We start from the raw sequence: 22,409 nt of genomic DNA, 5'->3' as shown, positions 1-22,409 counted from the left end.
ATAAATTTATTTCAATCATATAATAAGAAAACAAATTCTAGCCCTGGCAGGTCTGGCTCAGTTGGTTGGGAGTCTTCCTGCAAATTGAAAGGTTGCAGGTTCAATTCCCAGTCAGGACACAGGCTTTGGTTGTGGGTTTGGTCCCTAGTTGGGGCACACACAAGAGGGAGCCGATCAATGTTTCTCTCTTACATTGATGTTTCTCTCCCTCTCTTCCTCCTTCAGTTCCCATCTCTCTAGACTCAAAAAAAGAAAAAACAAATCCTTAAAAAAAAATAAATTCTAGTGTTACTTGGACCTCAAAACTATCACTAAAAGTAACTTGAAGTACAAAAATCTTATATTAGGATAACTTCTTATAGGTACACACCTTTTTTCCTTTCCTACCTTCAAAGAATATATTTGCTACCTTTTAAACCAATCATGTACATCCAGTTTCCAAGGGATTGTCTCTATTTGGTCTCCTCAACTTACCACAACTATCACCACCAATTTATCATCTTTCTGACATGGTTTTACTTACCAAAGCTAAAATACAGTACCACATCTAAGATCACAGAGTAATTACAGGAATACCATTTCCTATAGCTCTACCAACAAAGCAATTCTCTTCCTTAGCCTATCTGAAATCATGATCCAGCTATCCTGGGCTTACAATATTTATGATGCATAAATACATTATCAGTAATTAAAAATGTCAAACAATACTCACTTTGCAATCTTTAAAAGGAGTGGTTTTTGACTGATTCCTGCTAAAATACTCATCTATACGTGCTTGAAACTTTTTGGAAATGAGAGCGCCATCTTCCCAGCTGCACTCTGAGTATGGAAGGCCCTGCCATTTACAATAATAATCAGGATAACCAGCTGCTGACTTCTGATTGGAATGAGCTGTGAGATAAATCAGATATATATATATATATTTTTTACATTAAATCTTATCCAATGAATAATTTTAGGTAAAAATTGGAAGTAAAAATTAGTCATCTGCTTTATAATAGTCTATCATAACGTAATAAAGCAAGCTACTGTGTTTAATGTGTAAGCAGTAAATTTAAGGGTTTTTTCAGATGTTTAAAATTAGAATCACTTATTACTAACCAATTATTCGCTCCACTATTTGATACTGTTTATGTAGATCATCTGTAAGTTCTTGCTGGCAATTATAATATTCCACATCTTCTGGAGAAGCATTTTTCAACCTGAAAGATTATTGAATCCAGGAACAAACTTCAGAATTTCTCCTAAATAACCAGTCCACCCAAAAACTACCAGTAGCACGAAATCTCCCATTACCTCAGGAGCTAGGTTAAACAATAAAGCAACTGAGGCAGAAATAAAGTATGATTTATTTTTAATTTGAAAAATTTAGTACTTCCAGACAAGAGAGAGGTGTAGGCAGACACACTTTGCTTCCTCATACAACCAAAATAAAAACAACAAATTTAAAAACTGCCAGAAAATCGAACTGCATGGAAGTCCAACAACCAAGGGGTCAAAGAAGAAACATTCATCCGGACTGGTAGAAGGGGTGGAGATGGGCAGTGGGGGCAAGGAGGATATGTGGCAAGGCTGAACCCTTAGGCAAGAGACAGCTGGCAGACTGGGAAGTTCCACATTTGCATGCGGATAAGCCAGGAGGGACAGTTGGGGCATGAGATAGACAACACAACCCAGGGTTCCAATGTAGGAACTAATGCCTCAAAACCTCTGGCTGTAAAAACTGTGGGGGTTGCAGCAGCGGGAGAAACTCCCAGCCTCACAGGAGAGTTCACTGGAGAGACCTAAGGGATCCTAGAACGTACACAAACCACTCACCTGGGAATCAGCACCAGAAGGGCCCAATTTGCTTGTGGGTAGCAGGGGAAGTGACTGAGGGCCAGCGGAAAGCCAAACAAGTGGCATTGTTCCCTCTCGAATCCCTCCCCCACATGCAGCACCACAACCCAGCAAAGTCAGTTGCCCTGCTCTGGTGAATACCTAAAGCTCCAACCCTTACAATATAATAGGTGCCCCAAGATAAAGAAGTATGGCCCAAATGAAAGAACAGATCAAAACTCCAGAAAAAGAACTAAGTGACAAAGAGATAGACAACCTATCAGGTGCAGCGTTCAAAACACTGGTAATCAGGATGCTCACAGAAATGGTTGAGCATGGATGCAAAACAGAGGAAGTGAAGGCTATGCAAAGTGAAATAAAGAAAAATATACAGGGAACCAACAGTGAAGGGAGGGAAACTGGGACTCAAATCAATAATTTGGAACAGAAGGAAGAAATAAACATTCAACCAGAACAGAATGTAGAAATAAGAATTCAAAAAAAGGAGGAGAGACTTAGGAACCTCTGGGACAACTTGAAATGTTCCAACATCCGCATCATAGAGGTGCCAGAAAGAGAAGAGGAAGAGCAAGAAATTGAAAACTTATTTGAAAAAATAACGAAAGAAAAATTCCCCAATCTGGCAAAGGAAACAGACTTCCTTCTCAGAGAGTCCCAAGGAGAGACACACCAAGACATATCATAATACATTACACAGGATTAAAGATAAGGAGAGAATCTTAAAAACAGCAAGAGAAAAGGTGACAGTTACCTACAAAGGAGTTCCCATAAGACTATCAGCTGATTTCTCAAAAGATACCTTACAAGCAAAAAGCCACTGGAAAGAAGTATTCAAAGTCATGAAAGGCAAGGACCTACTTTCAGGATCACTCTACTCAGCAAAGCTATCATTTAGAATGGAAGGGCAGATAAAGTGCTTCCCAGACAAGGTAAATAAAGCTAAAGGAATTCATCATTACCAAGCCCTCATTATATGGAATGTTAAAGGGACTTAACTAAGAAAAAGAAGATGATCAAAACTATGAACAGTAAAATGACAACAAACTCATAGCTATCAACAACTGAACCTAAAAAACAAAAACTACGCAAACAATTAAAACAGGAACAGAATCACAGAAATGGAGATCATGTAGAGGGTTTTAGGTCGGGGGGGGGGGGGAATGGAGGTAAAAGTACAGGGAATGAGAAGCATAAACAGTAGGTGCAAAATAGACAGGGGGAGGTTAGGAATAGTATAAGAAATGGAGAAGCCAAAAACTTGTATGTGTGATTCATGGACATGAACTAAGGGGTGGCTAGAATGCTGGTGGGATGGGAGGATGCAGGGCGGAGGGATATAAAGGGGAGAAAAAAATGGGACAATTGTAATTGTATAATCAATAAAATATACTTAATAAAATTTATAATATATGAGATGCTCTTTGTGACTATTGTCAAGGATTTAGGTATGGGTATTCCTCAAGAACTTTTACCTTGAGATAAAATACAAATAAGTCCATAAATAAGTTATTTTAGGTTATCATTTGATTCTTGACAATGTATTCCTTATTAATAAAAACCCTGGCAATAATCTTTGATCTATAAAATATTAAGTATATTTACCATCTTTTTGTTTCCTGATCTTTTTTCTTATAATTATCCAATTTTTTCATTCCTCTAACATTCTGCTGCTTAAGGGTTTCTTCTGTCTCCCAGGTATTGTGAATATGGGACCATCCTTTCCATTTAATTAAATACTGAATTTCTCCTGGTTCTTTGTTTTTTTCAAATCCTGCATTTGGGTCACCATCTGCTTCAACTGCATAGATGGTTGTAGTAGCACCGGTAGCTGAAAAAAGAAAGCACAATACATTACCTATAATTCTGTTACAGGGATACTTCCATTCAACCAACAAATTGAAGAGTATGAAGAGAAAAATATATGCTCTCTTAAATTAGTGAAGTATCAGGGCACAGAGTTTTTGTGAACTTACAATACATATATATAAAGTAAAACTTCAGAATTTTAGAACAGAAACATTATCTAATTTAATCCTCAGTTTTAAAATTAGAATAAACATGTTCAAAATACAGTGGCACAGCAATTTACAATAACTGTTGACTGAGAGACTGATAATTAGAAACTAATATAATTTAAAATTGTTTGTCAAAACTGCATTTCTGAAATCACTGTGTCAAAGAAATATCTGTACTCCCATGTTCACTGCATTATTCTCAAAAGCCAAGACATGGAAACAACCTAAGTGTCCATCAACAGATGAATAAAGAAGTTTTATATACACACACACACATATATATGTATATGTATCTGTATATGTATACACACACACACACACACATATATGAATATTATTCAGCCATAAAAAAGGGAAGGAAATCCTGCCATTTTCACAACATGGATAGAATCTGAGGGCATTAAGCTGAGTGAGATAGGTCACACACGCAAAAAAACAAATACTCTATGATCTCGTATATTAAATCTTAAAAAAAACTCATGGAAAAATAAATTAGATTTATAAGTATCAGAGGCAGTATGTAGGAATATGATGAATGTGGCTGAAAAATTCAAAGCTGATAAATAAGTACTAGGGATATAATGTACAACATGATTACAGTTAACACTGCTGTCTGGTATATCTGAAAGTTACTAAGAGAGTAGATTCTAAAAGTTCTTATGACAAGAGAAATTTTCTTTTCTTTTTTTTATTGCATTATGAGATAATGGATGTTACCTAAACTTCCCATGCTAATCATCTTGTAATACACATAAGTCATTATGCTGTCCATCTTAAACTTATACAATGCTGTATATCACCTATATCTCAATAATACAGAAAGGGGAAAAAATGCATGTCAGGTAACTAAAAATAACCGACATGTTTGTAATAAAACAGAAACACATTTTAAAAAAACCAAAGCAATTGTGAAATTTAAAGTACAAACCTAAATAACTATTATTTAGGAATGGCAACAGAAAAACTCAAGTATACTGGCTAAAAACTTTCTAATTATCTGTAATATATGAACTGAGGTCAAATGGATATTTGTTGAGAAAAAACATACTCAAGCTAAGTAAAGTATATTTTACAGCAAATAAGCAAAAGAGAAGGAAATCTACCCTCTTGGCTCTCAAAATTGAAAAATCTTCAAGAAGTACTTTATTTAATCTAGTAACATTATTATTATTATTAAAGTTTTTGTTTTATTTTGTTTTGTTTTTTAGAGAGAGGGGAAGGGAGGGAGAAAGAGAGGGAGAGAAACATCGATCAGTTGCCTCTCACACACCCCCAACTGAGGACCTGGCCCACAACCCAGGCATGTGCCCTGACTGGGAACTGAACCAGTGATCTTTCAGCCCACAGGCTGGCACTCAACCCAGTGAACCACACCAGCCAGAGGCCATCCAGTATATTATTATTGAACCATTAAATGTTTTTAAAAAAAATAAATGTTTTTTTAAAAAATACCTCCTTTTCTCCCAATCCGACAATCCATAAACCGTTCTATTGTTTCAAATTCCTCTTCCTCAGGTTGTGGAACATCCTCTCCACAGACTTCAAGTAGGTCATCAGAATCTGTTTTCATTTCTTCATCTTCCTTATAGCTCACATTGACAGTTGCTTGACGACGAGAACTTCTTTTATCATTATCATAATCTTCATCATAATCCTCCTCAGAAGAATCAATCTGTCTCTTTTTTTGTCCAAGAATCTTCTTTCCATTTTTTGTCTTAGTTCTAGGGTAGACCAGGGGTAGACACGTGTTTTACATGAAAATTGGCATAAAACCATAAGTGAGGAACTATATACAAAAAGAATGAATACTTTCTATAACCAATAATTTTCAGCATAAACCACGAATATACTACACTTACCTATTTTGAGGTTTTCTGCTTTTAACTTTGTTTTTTGGCTCATAATCAGATTCTGTTTCATCACAACTGCTTTTGTCTCTTTCTTCCTCAGATTCTGAATCTGAACCACTCTGAGATGGAGATCCTGACCCAGACATTTGCCAATCTTCACTGTAAATGAAATAAGTAAATTATGCTTATTTATACTTATGTCATAACAAATTTTATCTCTAATAAAATACAAAAATAGGAAAACAGAAAATTGCATTCTATTTAACATTAAAAATATTGTTTTCACACATATGAAAAACATTTAAATATCTGTAGAAAAAGAAAACTGCTGGAAAATATTCATCATAGATTTCTCCCTCTAGCTCCAGAATTTTGTTAATAATTTAGTTTATACCTCAATGAATGGTGAGTAGTAATTGTTATTTTGATTATCATTATGGATGAAAACATGGTATGCTAATTAAAGAGCATAACTGTATAATTATTATACTTTGCCCTCTCAAAACAAAACATAAAAAAGATTCAATCTCTTTTAATTTCCTGGAGATAGTGATTTTAGAAATATACATTTCAAAACTGATTTTTAAAGACAGTATATGTTCACTAAGAAATTAAAACAGATTACAAAAATATTTTTTAAAAAATCAGTCCATGTAAATATTCAATTATTAGTTTTATTACTATTTTCAGACTATTAATTCCAATCAACATGTACAGAAAAAATACTGGATGCACATAATATTCTGCCATAATATAAACTCCAAATGAAAGATACACATTTAGTTCTTATACATATACACTGTATTCTGTCTCAGAGTCACTGATTCAACTCCATTACTCTGCATCTCCTGCATCAATGACTATATGTTAATGATTACATAAACAAGTACATATGGTAAGATCTGGTTTATATTAAAAACACAATAGAGAAACAAATTCTTTTTTATCTTAAAATCTTTTCAGAGTTTACATGTTAACAGTAACAAGAGACAGAATATATGAAGTCTCCATTTTATATTTTTATAATAAAAATTATGATTTTTATATCCAAGCAAGTCTATCCATCATCCCAAATTACTTGTTTTTAAAAATATTCTTTGTTTGCACCCATGCTGAGTTTAGAAAGTACTAATTCAGAGGAGAGTTACATTAACTGATGAGACACAGTAGCTGAAAATGCACTTAATAAACTAGAAGATAGATCTGAGAAAATCAACCAGATTATAGAACAGCAATAAAGGGATAGAACACATGATAGAGTAGGATTCATGGAGGATGGGATGGATGATCCAATATATATATACACACAACAGGTACGATCCAAGACAAATATAATATTTACATCTATTAATAGTACCAGACTTATAGAAAATGTCTAGAAATACAATGACTAAATTTTCAGCAGCTAAATAAAAGATACAAATCTTCACATTAAAGATGCATAAGATCCAGTTCAAAAAGTGGAATAAAAAACATTCAAAGCTGGATGCACCAAAGTGAAAACATAAAATATCAAAAGAAAATTGAAAAATAAGAGATAAGACAATAGAAAAATGTTCTTGAAAAAATGAGAGAGGAAAAAACTCAGACCATCTAGGTATCTGAATTGAGAATCTGAAGTACTCCCTTAACATTTTCTGGGTCAAGTTCTTTAGGAAATTATTGTTGAGTTTCTAAATTAGTTCTATAGAATAAGTAAATTTCATGCGCAGATGAACAGTAAGGATAACTATTAACATAAATAGAATTACCCAGTATCTATCATCAGTTGATCCCTTACATCCTTATACAAGTTAAGATTTTCTGACATTATGACTAATAAAAATTTGAAATTTAAAAACACATGAGGGATAGAAGTTACAGTAGATAAACAAGTGGCACAAAAATCTTAAATCATCACATAAAGATATGAATTAATGGTTTAAATTAACCTAATAAAATGTCATAAACCAAAAAATTACAAAAGTACACTTTTGGCAACAATTTCTAATAAAGAAATATAGAATTATTTGGATTTTCCTGATATGAGAATAAGTAATCAGTTAAACAGAATGACATACTCTTTATGCTTTTTCCTTTTAACCTCACTTGATGTGTCATCGGAATCTTCACTGCTAGAAGAATCCTGTAGAAAAAAAAACAAAAAACAAAGTTAATGTTATTAATGATTGCAAAATGTTATTAATGATTGCAATTTAACCATCACACACATTTTTACTTGTCATACTATTTAAAGTTCACTTTGTTAATAACTATCTATAAAACCTTTTCCCCATGTTTATGTTATTTATACTATTAGCACACAGAATGGCTCATAACATTTTTATTCAAATTTGTAACAGCCACTGAAATTAGGTAAATATCACAATGTCAGGATTTTGTACAAAACTTTAAACCCTTTCATCTTTGTTACATACAGGGGAACTCCCACAAAACTGCAGGCTGATTTCTCAACAGAAACTTTAAAACCAAGAGAGAGAGAAAACTGAAGAAGTTCATCATTACCAAACCTGTATTAAAAGAGATGTTAAAGAAACTTAGGGAGAAAAAGATAAAAAATATGAGTAAAATGGCAATCACTATATACCTATTAATAACTGCTTTAAATGGAAATGGACTGAATGCTCCAATCAAGAGACACAGGGCAAGTGAATGGAGATGAAAATAAGACTCTTACGTATGCTGCCTACAAGAGATCCACTTCAGGTTGAAAGACACTCACACAGACTGAATGTAAAGAGATGGAAAATTGTATTCCATGCAAGTGGAAATGAAAAAAAAAGCTGGCATAACACCACTTATATCAAAGTAGACTTAAAAATAAAGGTTATAAAAAGACACAAAAAAAGTAAAACATTTCATATACAATAGCCAAGGTATGGAAGCAACGTAAGTATCCACTGATAAACAACTGGATAAAGAAGATGAGGGACATATATAAAATAGAATATTAACCATAAAAAAAAGAATGAAATCTTACCATTTGCAATAACATGGATGGACCTAGAGGATGTTGTACTAAACAAGTCAGATGGAGAAAGACAAATACCATATAATTCCACTTACTATGTGGAACCTAAAAAACCCAAAATAAATGAATAATAAAAACAGAAATAAACTCATAGACACAAAGAACAAACTGATGGTTGTCATATGGGAGCAAGGTTAGACAGCTGAGGGAAAAAGTTGAAGGAACTAAGAAGTACCAACTGGCAATTATGAAACAGTCATGAGGATGTAAAGTACAGCAAAGGGAATAAAGTTAATAATATTATAATAACTATGTATGGTGACAGGTGGGTACCAGACTTATCAGAGGGGATTGCTTTGTAAGTTATATAAATGACTAACCACTACGCTGTACAACTGACGCTAATACTGAAAGTCAACTGTAATTGGAAAAAAAATCTGTTAACTCTGAAAACCATTATTATTGCCTAGTATGGCCTCAAAAAAGAATCGTAACTGTTATGATAAAATTTTACTATTTTTCTTCTTTATTAGGCAGGTTTTGAAACAATTCTTAAAACACACATGCATATGTGCTCACATGTACATAGGAACTGTACTGTTCAGAGCTGCACCCAATTCTTTTAAAAATATGTTGACAGCCCTGGATGCTGTGGCTCAGTAGAATGAGTGCCAGCCTGAGAATCGAAAGGTCACAGGTTCGATTCCCAGTTCGGGCACATGTCTCTGTTGTAGGCCAGATCCCCAGCTGGGGGCGTGCAAGAGCCAACTGATCAATGTTTCCCCCATTTCTTTAAAAATAAATAAATAAATAAAATCTTAAAAAAAAAAAAAGTTGAGAACTCTTGTCAATATTCTGTAGAAATATGACTTAAAGAGTGTATTTTTTTCATTCATGTATGTGTACATGCATATATATGTCTTTGTGAATATCTATTTTCCTAGTATTCACATTTAGATTTTTTCCAGTTTTGCTTTGATGAGCAAACGCACATAAATTTTGATTGCTTGTTTTAGATTAATCCCTAAAAGTACAATTATTAGATAAAATATGTCTGTATTTCAAGATTGCTGATATACATAATCAAATGTAGTTATTTCATGGCTATTCTTTCAAAACACCTGTTTCTAATAATTTCATGAGTATCTACCTACTTCAATGACTAGGCACCTTGCCTACTGTTAAAATAGTAGCTTTCATAATGAAAACTTACCTCTTCTGATCCACTATTAGATGAAGCTTGATGTTGTTGTTGCTGCTGCTGCTGCTGCTGCTGCTGCTGTTGCTGCTGCTGTTGCTGCTGCTGCTGCTTCTTGAGCATTGCAGATCTCTGAACAGCCAGAATACTAGGGCTAGATTTCCAGAACTATAATAGAAATATGAACCAGCGAGGGATCAAGTTTTGCAAAAACTGAAGAGGTTCTTTTATTGAAAAGCATCATCGACATTTTCATTGCCTACGAACAATAAATTAAGACTATTTTCCTTACTTACATTATATGTAATATTAGTGCAATATAATTAAAATGTTGTACTTTACTTATATATGAAGAATTTATGCAAGTTTCAAGGACAGTATTAATCAACGTGTTCTTTGGTGTTAACAAGTATAACTTTCAATAACAAAGTGATAATTAATGAGACACCAGTGTTACTCAAGGTGGTTTCTTATTCTTTTTAACTGGTGTGAGGTGAACATGAAAAGCTTAAATCAGAATGCAAATCAACTACATTACTAAGCACCTTTTTTTTTTAATAGCAGTATTTTGTCAATGAAGAAAGCTACGTGTTGATTTATATTCTGGTACAAGCATCCTATGACTGCAACTCTGGTCCAAGCATCTTAAGACTGATACTTTACGTTACACTACTTTATAGTATTATGAGACGTAGACAAGTTTTATTAAATCTTGTGGTAGCTTTTACAAACTGAATGTCCTTTGGTCTGTTCTACCAAGCATCTTCAAGGAAGCAGAGTTCTCCAGCTACTAGCAATGAAGTGTCTCCTTGAAGATCTTAAAGGTAGAGATCGGACACTGTAGGATTAACAAAAATATTTCACAAGGCGTTTAATTTTTATGTTAGACACTGAATATTTATAAGACTCCATTTCTACCTCAGGAAGAGGTTGAAAAGGTTTTGTGTGTGTTTATTTTGTACTTGCTGTTTCATAGTTACAGATTCTCTTCTAAGCCAATTTATTCCACCAATATTTAACCACAATTGTGAATCACTGAGAGTAAATTCTAACGTTTAAAATTAATGTTTTCTAAAAGGTAGATTAAGAGTGTTATAAGTCAATGTTATAAATCTATATTTCTTTGGATACTTTATTTATTACCTCAGCTCCATCAACTTTTGGTGTTTTTGCTTGAACTTTGTTCTCTCGGGATGTGTCTGACTCAGACTCTGACTGACTGCCCGATTCAGATCCAGAGTCAGAGTCACTGCTACCTGACTGGCTACTGCTTCCATCACTACTGCTTCCAGAACTGGAACCAGATCCAGAGCCTGAAGCTGACCCAGAATCATCATCCGACTGGCTGCAATTTGAAAATAAACAGATTTCAAACAAAATTCATCAGGAATTTAATCTTCCTTAAACAATCAGCGGAAAGCCCCAAATCATTAAACTTTATTTCATATTTCAACTTTTTATAGCCAAATAGAAAAAGGAATTACTGTTAATAATACAGTAGTAACTGACATGGTTAATAGATTTTGTAGTGTGGTCCAAAATATAAGCAATCAGATCACAATCTTCCTCCAACATAATGAGCATATTCTATCAAGTACAGAATCCTGGGCTAAAAACTGGGAAAGTTTAAGCCACAGGGATATCCTTAAAAAGCTAGTTAGCTGTAGTAAATATAAAGTAGACCCTGTGTGAGAAAAAGTTAAAAATTGTGTTGAAAAATCTCATAGTAACAGTTAGAAAAGAAGTTTTTAGTTTCTACTTGTTTTCAAGTTTGTATCTATAGTTTATCATTCCAGGTAAGTGTGATTTATTATAATTAGGCTATGACAGAATACAATGTACTAAAAAATAAAATCAGTAATTGCTTCTCTGAGAAAATCACTGACTCTGTCATGATTCCACAATAATACATCTGAAATAATAGCAAATTCTATCTTTCCTAACCGCTATACACACACATGTGAAAGCAATTAACAGTTAACTGAGAAACTATCATTTTCTCCATTCCTAACTTTGTTAGGGGAAGCCTAGATATGGTCTGAACTAAACAACTACTGTGTAAATTATTATTATCCTCAAGATCATTTCTTCACGTGGTGTTCACATCTGAATAGTTGAAAACCAGGGACTAAAATTTTTGATAGACACTGTAGACAACTTTTTATGTAAATTCATCTGGCTTTGTGAGAAACAACAGGTAACGCAGTTTACAAAAAAACTCATACTGCATGTCTTCTGCTGTAGTTTTAAGAAAAACCACCAGATGGAAGTATTACTCTATGAAAACAGACCAGTATTAAAAGCAATTCCTTTCTAAAAGTCTTTTTCCTATCTAAGAGCAAGAAGTTAATAGTTTCTACATTTTGGAAACAAAGACATAAAAGTCTGCAAGAAGACTTCTGATTCCAAAAGTGAGATATAAATTAAAATGCTTAAATGCAAACAAATATATACATACTTTAAAAATCTAGTGGAATATTTTTCTTCATAGAAACAGTAAACAAAAATTTGCTTAAGGACTATGATATGAAAATTATTTTTGCCACAATTTCTACCCTCTGATCACAATGGTTCTGAGGTCCAAAAACAGCATAGTGCCCTTCAATTAAATAAACAAACAACAACAAAAACCTTTCCATATTTTACTTGGATCCCTTGAGAGAAATTTCAGCAAGAGTACTAGAGAAGATATTTCTCCTTAGACACAATTTCATTTCTCCTTTAACCTAGTAAGAGACATCTACTTATTCAATAAACTTCACTTAAGAACTACCATGATAGTCACTGATAAGATCGAGGTAAGACAGTTCTTACAATTAAAAGAACTTCTAGCCTGGTATGAAGAGATGGTCACGTCAATCAATAAATACCATTCCATGCTATATTTAAGATAATGGATCCAGGTGTATGGGGAACACTGAAGATACAACGAAGTTTGGTACAGAAACATTTAGAAGAAAGCATAGTTGAACTAATTCTTTAAGAAAGAATAACTAGGCAGACGTGTATCATTTTAACTGCTTATAAGCTTCTTGTGGGTACTGTTCAGTTTTTTCAGAGTCTCTACCATAGTACCTTTTACAGGTGGCAACTCAACAAATACTTGAAAAGTAGATGAATGACTGAGTGAACATGGGGCGGGGGGCAACTGTGGATCCATCTTCTTGATTACACCTTGATTAGCCATTCAAAATGGACAACTAGTCAGAATCCCTTGTTATGAGGCAGACATAGCTCTGGCTGGAGGGAAAGGCAAACAGCCTGAACCTAGGCTACTCTAATGGCATAGATTTATTATTAGAATGTTTTTACCTTAGATACTAGAAGTATGAAATATTTATTTTATTTAGTTTTTCTTAGAAGGATTGAGAACAAGTAAGGAATATCTAATATGTAGTCAAAGAATGATCTCCAGGATATAGTTGGGGAACGAACAAGAAACACACACACACACACACACACACACACACACACACACACACACACACGCGTTTATAGTTAGCTTCCTTTGTATAAGGGAAAAATATTTGTACATATTTGTTTATATTAAAAAAAACACAAGAATGGTAGCATAAACCAACAAATAAGTTAAAAATGACAACCTACAGAAAGAGGGAGGGACATTAGGGAACAGAAGGAACATGGATTGAAATAAGTCACTGTCTTTTGAACCATGTCAATATTTTACATAATTCATTTTTTTAAAATCCTAAAAATTGAAAGAAAAATATATACAGGTCCAGGGGAGGGGAGCAGAGATCTATAGTCAAACAAAATTTTGCACTAAAATAGGTGAAAAGCCTTTTCCTAATAAAGTAATTATATTTCAGCCCATGCTGCAAATGCTCCTTCTAGAATAAAAGTCTGATCATGGTGTAACTCTTTTATAAATCTAAAGTGTTTCTATAACCAAGTTTAAACACCTATGAGGCCATTCAGGAATTTGTCTCTGCCAGTTTCCTACTTACACCCTTAATTCTAACAGTGGCAAACTACTTATAATTCTCTGAGAGCCCGTTTCTCTTTCCACTTCCTGCTTTAGTACAAATTTCTCTTTCCCCACCCCACTATGTAATTCCTACCTCGGCTGTGCTTCATGGGTACTTCTCCAATAAATATCTCCTGACTCCCTTCTCAAACCAATATTAAATCAGGTGTCCTCCTTTAGCATTCCAAATACATCCTATCCATATTGCTATCTACACATACTACATGGTGAGAATACCACATAGTATTTACTGTAATTTTGTTTTCTTTTGCTTTATAGGTATTCTATACCTTTGATATTCTACCATGTTTCTAGAGCACTGGAATTTTCACTTGTTGCCCTTTGTATGCTGAGCACTAAAGAACTCAATATCTATTTGATGGGTGTGTGGATATACATAAAAACAAACACACCAAAGATATACGAGGTCTGTACAGAAGGTACCCAGTCATATAATATGAAAAACAGAGATACTGAAGGAGATACAAGATACAAGAAACACTGTACACAGGACAGAGAAACCTCAGTTCCCTTCAAAGCAGGCACCTTGGACCTTCACACAGTTCCAGCTGCCATCAGCTGTCCTGTTCTATTTTCCTGAATCTCACCAACAGTCTAAAATCTCTTGCCTTTCAAAGGTGATTTTAGTTTTGGGAAAAGCAAGAAGTCACAGGGTGCTAAATATGGGCTGTAAGGGGGCTGAGTCACCTGGTTGATTTGATGTTCTGCCAAAAAACTCTGCACGAGATGTGATGCATGAGCAGGCATGCTGAAGTAAGGAAGTTGCCAATCACCATTTGCCCATAGTTGTGGCCTTCTGAATCACCCAAATAGGTTCACAGAGGAATGTTCAAGCTTAACACAAAATTTGATGCAGATTCATTGCTCTACTTACTCAGTCATTTTGAATGTGATGGCCACACAGTACACATGCTCACTCAGCGCTGCCTACTGCCCCCACTGATAAGTACAGTGAAGTTGTCGTTGTTCATGTATATGCATTCCAGTCCACTTTCCTTGGCTGCCAGGTTACATCCTTCGTTAGATTAACAATGGTTGGACTTTTTTTGGACAGACCTTGTGTACACATATGAATTCTTGTATAAAACTCACAAATATAATTTGGTTCTAAGAAATGTTTCTGAGGTCCTGCTAACATTTTATTTCAGTTTTACCTAATGCCACTAATCTTTTACACAACATAAGTGTCTGTATATCATTTAAGAGTTATCCTTATTAATTACATTAAATCTCACTAGCACAATAGTAAGAAGGTGGGAGATTATTAAAAACACTGAATTATTTTCCTCACCTTTCTCAATTTACAAAAGAAAATCCACCATCACAGTTATGAGCACTTTGATAAAATTATATGATTTCTTTTCAAGTCTCATTGTAAACTCATGGATCTGGAATTATTTGATGAATTTAAGCCACTGTCACTGTTGCTGCTGAGGTCCAAATTACCCCATCTTTAGTCAACAGGAAACCCTTTATTAGTTCCGGAATCCTTTTGGCAAGACCTCAAGTAGTCTTTGACAGCATCCTCACTTTTTGGTCTGACAAGATGAGCAAACCAGACTCATCTTGCCTCAAAGTATAACTTAGCCATTTGCTCAAAAAGTCCAGTTTCCACTTAAATTGAAAATTAAATTGCAATCTGTGTATTAGGTGGGCCTTACTAGTGGATTGGTCGTTGTTTTTAAGATTTTTGTTAATGGAATGAGATAGGATATGTGTATTTCTAGAGACGCATTAAGAATTTATACCAGTATATCCAATTCAAAGTTGTAGGTTTTTTACTTGTTGATTTCATATTCATTATAGCATCATTTGGGTTGAGGTTCTTGGTTCCAAAAACCACTAATAAAATTATTTGCTTGGTTTATCACAGAATGTTTGTGCCCTGGCTGGTGTGGCTCAGTGGACTGAGCACCAGCCTGTGAACCAAAGGGTTGCTGGTTTGATTGCCAGTCAGGGCACATGCCTGGGTTGTGGGCCAGGTCCCCAGTAGGGAACATGCGAGAGGCAACCACAGGTTCATGCTTCTCTTTCTCCCTGCCTTCCTCTCTCTAAAAATACAATCTTTTTTAAAAAAACTTTAAAAAATGAATGTGTTATAGTTTCAAAATAATACCATTATTACTAATAATGTGATTACTAAATGTTAAGATTATTTACAATTCTTTTTGTCCTTCAGAAATATACTCATAATCACATTATTGCTATTAAGTCAACTCAAATATTTTACTTCTGTTGTGTATAGCCACAAACTTGGTTTAACTGGGTTGTTTGCTGTTTACTCACTTTTAGGGACTGCTTTTTATTCATTTTGATTTAATGTTGCTTTATTATTTACTTGGATCCAAACTGAGAGCTGCAAAAGTTAAAGTCCAGCTTCCATTCTTGCCCTTTCTATAGTATGCTCTCTCTTCCCGTTAGTAATAAAAAAAGATTTTTTAAAACTTTTTTATTTTCCCCTTTTTAAATACATTATGAATAAGAATGTTTATATTCTCCTTTCATAAATAATCACATTTACACTGATATAAGTATGTTACAGATGGTCCCCTACTTATAATAGTTCAATTTACAATTTTTTGACTTTATAATGGTGCAAAAGTGATAGGCACTCAGAAGAAACTGTACTTTGAAAGTTGTTCTTTTCCTGGGCTGGCAATGTGTAATACAATGTTCTCTCGTGATGCTGGGCAATGGCACTGAGATGGTTATCGTCCAACTCTAAGCTAATGTAAATGTTCTGAGCACATTTAAGTTAAACTAAACTGACCTATGATGTTTGGTAGGTTATTCTACTGAAATGTGTTAAATTATTAAACACATTTTCAACTTTTGATATTTTAAACTTAAAACTGGTTTATCAGGATGAAACCCTATCATAAGTTGAAGAGCATCTATATACACACATTATTTCCTGGAGATCATTTCTCAGTAGTAGATATACTCCCCATTCCTTTATGCAACTACATTTACTCCATTGTGTAGACACAACATTGTTTCAGCTTGCCCCTCAAAGATCCTTTGGCATTACAAATAGTGATACAAAATAAAATGGCCTTTTGCATTTCTTTCTGTATTTATGGTGGTATATCTTATTTGCTACTTATTAACAAATGTAAACATAGCCCCTTTGAAGTTTTAAATTTATAATCACTTTGGCACCCAGATATTGATTTCTATATACTATTCCACAGTTACATAAACTGTAAGTCCTTTGAGAAATGGCAGGTTCTCAGGCAGGGACAGGAAAGGTGCAAGATGAATTTAAACAACCTTGCTGTGCCAAGAAGCAAAATACTTTTTTAAAAAATGGGGCATTGTCAAAAGAACAAAGGGTTAGGGTTAAAACCAGGACATAAGGACACAGGAGCCAACTTGAAGGACCTTCCACTGGCCATATCTGATTTGAGTATCAAAACAGAAAGCAAAGGATTACTACCTAATAAATAAAACAAAATTTCTCAAGTCCATGCTCATGATACAACTATCATGAGTAGGTAGGTAGGTTAGGTAGGTAAGCAGACAGATGAGAGGACCCTTAAAGAGCTCTGAATGCCAACTGGTAAATGTTAGCAAGATGGTAGAGTTAGAAAATTACCATTTTACAATTACAGAAAATACCGGTTCAGGCAAAAATCATCAAGAACTGCTCAATGAATCAGAGTTTCATGAGTAAGACATTTGCATAGTCTCAAAGTCATCTTCTTAGAAATTGTTTATTAGCTATAGTGGGTAAATTAGAAACTCCAGTGGAGAAACCACATACCACCTTGTCCTGATGATCAAAACTAATATCACTCACAGGAAAAGGCAGACACTATGAGCCTTCAGATATATCTTTGAGAAAGACATATCACTTACACAGTGTTCCAGCCACGATGCAGAGGGCAGGGGGGTGCAAAACTTGGATCTAATCATAAATGAACATAAACTTATTTTGAGAAATACAGTCTATAAAATGACTAGCCTATGGCTGTAAAAATACTAAGGTCATGAAAAACGAAAAAAGAAGAGCTATTCCAGATTAAAGACTTTTTAAAATGAAAACTAAAAAGACATGACAGCCAAATGCAATATGTAATATTAGACTGGACTTTGTACTAAAAGATGACTGGGATGACTCACCAAACTGGAATAAAGACTAAAGATTAAAGTATTATATCAATGTAAGTTTTCCTGAATTTAGTAACAATATAAGGCTTATTTAAGGGAATACCTTTGTTCTTAGAAAATATATACTGAACTATTAATGTATAAAGGGGCATGATTTTTTCAACCTCCTCAAAAATAATTCAGGAAAAAGTCCAACTATTGTTAATATAAAGAGAATGTTTTGTGTGATATCGATGTAACCTGGCAGCCAAGAGGGGTGGACTGGAATGCACAAGCATGAACAATGATGACTTCACTGTCAGTGGAAGTGGCAGATGCCACTGAGTGAGCATGTGTATTGTGTGGCCATCGCATTCAAAATGACTGAGCAAAGAGAGCAACAAATCTGCATCAAATTTTGTTTTAGGCTTGAACGTTCCTCTGTGGAAACTATTTGATTGATTCAGAAGGCTTTTGGGGACAATGCAATGGGTTCAGAGCAAATAAAAGTGTGGCACAAACTCTTAAAAGATGGTTGAGAATCTGCTGAAAGTGATCCATGTTCTGGAAGGCTTGGAACTCAGGCAGAACACCTGAGAATGTTGAATCCATATAGGCTGCAATCAACAAAGATTGTTGTCTGACACTGCGAGAACCAGAAGCTGATCTGGGGACTCCAAATACCACTGTGTCTGAGATTTTGATGCAGGACTTTAGCATGATCTTGGCATGAAACATGTCATGGCAAAATTCTTTCTGCAGCTTCTGCTACCATCTGCAACATCATGCTTCAGTTGTGAATGACTTGATTCAAACTACTCCCAGTGGACCAGATTTCCTCAAAAAGGTCATAACTGGAGATCAATCATGGGTCTACAGCTATGATCCAGAAACAAAGGCCTAACTGTCCCAATGGTATCACCTGGTTCTCCACACCTGAAGAAGGCAAGGCAAAGTCACAGCAAGATCAAGACCATAACTGTTTTTTGATTGGAAAGGTGTTGTCCATCACAAGTATGCCCCTCCAGAACAAACAATTAATGAGTACTACACCTTAATGTTCTCCATTGGTTGACAGGTACAATACAATGAACACAGCTGCAGCTATGGGCAACTGGTGAATGGCAGCTTCATCACCACAACGCACTCACTCATGTCATGTCTCGTGCAAAATTTTTTTTGTACAACATCAAATCACCCAGGTGACTCAGCCCCATTTACAGCTCAGATTTGGTGCCCTATAACTTCTGGTTTTCCCAAAACTAAAATAACCTTTGAAAGGGAAAAGGCTTCAGATCGTTGGTGAGATTCAGGAAAATATGACAGGGCAGCTGATGGCAATTCCAACACAGGGTTTTGCACTGTTTTGAGCAGCAGAAGAGACACTCGGAGAACTGTGTAAGGTCCCAAGGTGCCTACATGAAGGGGCTGAAGTGTCATTTTCCAATGTACAATGTTTCCTGTATCGTGTATCTTCTTCAATAAATGTTTCTATTTTTCGTATTACATGGTTGAATACATTCTGTGTGTGTGTGTGTGTGTGTGTGTGTGTGTGTGTGTACATAAAGAGAAAGAGAAAGAAGACTGAGACAAAGAGTAACATGGAAATATGGCAAAATTTTAAATAGTGAACGTAGGCAAAAGTTATACAATGAAGTTCTTGGTACTACTCTTGTAACTCTTCAGTAATTAGAAATTATTTCAAAGTATAAATGTCAATAAAAAAATGTTTTCCAATACCACAAGCTTTTGTCATTTATATTCAGTACTGTGAAATCTCATTTGCAGACAATAAAAGGTACAAAGATGAAAATATTTAAAAGCCACAGAAATGAGCATGAAACTGGCAAGAAGGCAATTCAATGGCATGAAAAATAAATCTACTACACAATCAATCCATTAAAGGGTCAAAATAGGTAAAAGTATAAAAATGGCATCAAGGGACCTGGAAAGGTAAAAATATTAAGGAGGCAAAATTAGAGACCATTTGTATGGAACAGTTGACTTAAAAACTGCTAGGCGCCTAACTCAGTACGTCATCTGCTTTTCTTTAATAACAGAAATTTCAATGCTATGGTCACTCAGTAGAAAAGAATATATGGCATAAACTCCCTACAACTTAGCGTGGCTACTATTAGCTTAAGCTTTGACAAATAAGATATAGGCAGAAATGTTAAGTTGTACTCCCCAAAAGACTGTTCAGTGGAGGCTAAGCTAGAGAGTACTCCTTTCTTTTTTTTTTCCCACTCTTCTAATTTGCCCTCAAAGTTTGCAACTGACAGAAAAAAAAAAGGCTGAAAAAAGTACTCAAAGTTTACATCTTCACAGATTCTTATAGATGCCAATACTTTTTTTCCAATATCCCCAAGATTATTATAAGCCAATGTTCTTAATGATTTAAGTGACCAGAAAAAATTAACATTCTGTTCAATAAGGCATGTAATCCATTTTTAAATTGTTTTTTAAAGTTAAATTTTTAGGTGCTTTATAATGTAGCTATCGTCATGAATTCCATATAACTAAAATGTTACAATTCTTTATGGATTAGATTACAGAAATGCTTCTCAAATTCTAACAAATATCAAGACCATCATCCTTCTCCATTTTTTTAATTAAATGTGCTTGGGGCCCATCCTATATTCTGCGGTGAAGCCAGCAGCCCTATGTCTGATCTTGAGGGTTTTAATGGCTTACATTTGTTCTCAGGATAAAATCTGATCTCTGCCTTCCTCTCCAAATTCATCTTAAAACCACTCCTCTACCTCTAGCCTGCACCTTAGCCTGACTTCTTCAGCTCTTGAATTTGCCCTGTGTCCTCGCCTCGTAGCCTTGGTGCAAAACAGTTCTCTGTATCTGGAAAGCTTGTTAATCCCCACCCCACCTTCTTCCCTCATGCTCCCGTTCTACTCATCCTTCACTTCTCAAATTGAGCTTTTCCTAGACTTCCACTCCCAGACTATGTAAGACACCTAGCATGATGTCTGGCACTCAGTACACTCTTCACATAAGCTAGTATGAATGCAGGGGTGTTTTACTTAACAACTGTATCCCTACTTTCTAGCACTTTATCTGACAGACTCTGAAAATATGAGTATACGTTATTTGTGAATTAATAAATGGTTAGTACTACCTCCTCTTTGCTTTTTTGTTTATTTATAAACATCATAAGCCTAAATCCTTCATGGACTTAGTTGATTAAGGTACATGGACTAAACTTTCTTGTTCTTTCCTCCTGGTTTCTCTGTATCTGCTTTTCTTCTTTTGTATTTTTTTTCCCTCCAAGTCATCTATCTAATTTTAAATCTTGGGATAGGGTGGTGGGGAGGGGGTGCAGTAAGAAGCTTCTTTTAACAAATCAGAAAGCTGAAACCACTGAGTCCACTTATCACACAGTCACAACTGTCTATTACTAAGTAGCACTTGTTCCTTTAAATGATACATATGATCTCCAATTCACCTGTTGTCCCCGACCTACCCTATCCCCAATGTCTTATACCTGGACAGCTTCATTCATTTATGTTATCTGCTTGGCCCTTATGGCTCTTCCTCTCATTTATACACCAATTAAGATGAAATGTAAAATATCTTTTCACAACCTCCAAAATATTTTCATACTATATTGCATTTTACCCTTATAACAACAACAAAAATGTCTTTGTAGGCATACATAGAGGGTTTTTCTAGACTCTTTGGAGAGGAGGCAACCCTTACAGGGTCCCAGGTTTAAAGAGACTTAATTCAACAGTTAAATACTTAATTCCAATCCCAACCCCAACCTCCTGTCATAGGGGCCTATTATCCCTCCAAATACCCCCTGTGCTCTCATGTTTGCTCAGAGCTGTTTCTTACTGCTCTGACTTTGAGATCCCTTTTGATCCTGGCATGTGAAAGCATTCCTTTGAAGTTCACCAATGCGCCTACTTTTTCTCCCTTTATTTTATTTAGCATTTTCATATGCTTGCGTGTAAGAATGAGAGTCTATATTAGTTCAGCCCAGAATATGGCAGAATAGCAAACTCCACTTTCTGTAACCAACTCTCCACTTAAATCCTTTAAGCTAAAAAACGTAACAAAAAAAAAACAAAACCAAAACCAAAAAATCAAAATAAAACACCACTGAGACCTGTCCTGGATACATGAGAATGATGTATTCTCAAATATGTAAAGATTCTTCTATTTTACAAGTATTCTTTGCTTTTTTTTTTTTTTAATCACAGGAATTGAGAACTAGTCTGCAATGGCACATAAAGAAAGAATGAATAAAATAGCGAATGACCTTCTAAAAAAATGGTAGCAATGGGCAGGTGTTTTCCTTACCAACAGATCACCAATAGAAAAAATATGACCCTGTTTATTCTTGGAATAGATAAAAAGAAGTCAAGAAAGTGATATTGGGGTGGGTATAAAAGTACTGAGGAGGAATGAAAAGAAGATC

The 22,409-nt window shown here is 34.8% G+C and overlaps 1 protein-coding gene across 2 annotated transcripts in view; it reads right to left on the bottom strand.

The window, feature by feature from the left end:
* CHD1 (chromodomain helicase DNA binding protein 1) overlaps positions 1 to 22,409 on the bottom strand; it is an 80,952-nt gene that overhangs the window by 41,198 nt on the left and 17,345 nt on the right. For both annotated transcript variants that reach the window (XM_054590025.1, XM_054590026.1), the window contains exons 3-10: positions 11,017 to 11,218; positions 9,889 to 10,041; positions 7,765 to 7,829; positions 5,714 to 5,863; positions 5,307 to 5,575; positions 3,442 to 3,667; positions 1,102 to 1,202; positions 713 to 891 (exon numbers count right to left, since the gene is read on the bottom strand). In XM_054590025.1, coding sequence (XP_054446000.1) covers positions 713 to 891; positions 1,102 to 1,202; positions 3,442 to 3,667; positions 5,307 to 5,575; positions 5,714 to 5,863; positions 7,765 to 7,829; positions 9,889 to 10,041; positions 11,017 to 11,218 — 1,345 coding nt within the window. The remainder of the gene's footprint in view (positions 1 to 712; positions 892 to 1,101; positions 1,203 to 3,441; positions 3,668 to 5,306; positions 5,576 to 5,713; positions 5,864 to 7,764; positions 7,830 to 9,888; positions 10,042 to 11,016; positions 11,219 to 22,409) is intronic.

This window comes from Pteronotus mesoamericanus, unplaced genomic scaffold, assembly GCF_021234165.1.
Source record: "Pteronotus mesoamericanus isolate MK-2021 breed Mesoamerican mustached bat unplaced genomic scaffold, CSHL_Meso_final scaffold_167, whole genome shotgun sequence".
In the NCBI taxonomy this organism is placed as follows: domain Eukaryota; kingdom Metazoa; phylum Chordata; class Mammalia; order Chiroptera; family Mormoopidae; genus Pteronotus; species Pteronotus mesoamericanus.
The sequence above is the reverse complement of the archived record's forward strand: the minus strand, read 5'-3'. Positions and strand labels throughout refer to the sequence as shown.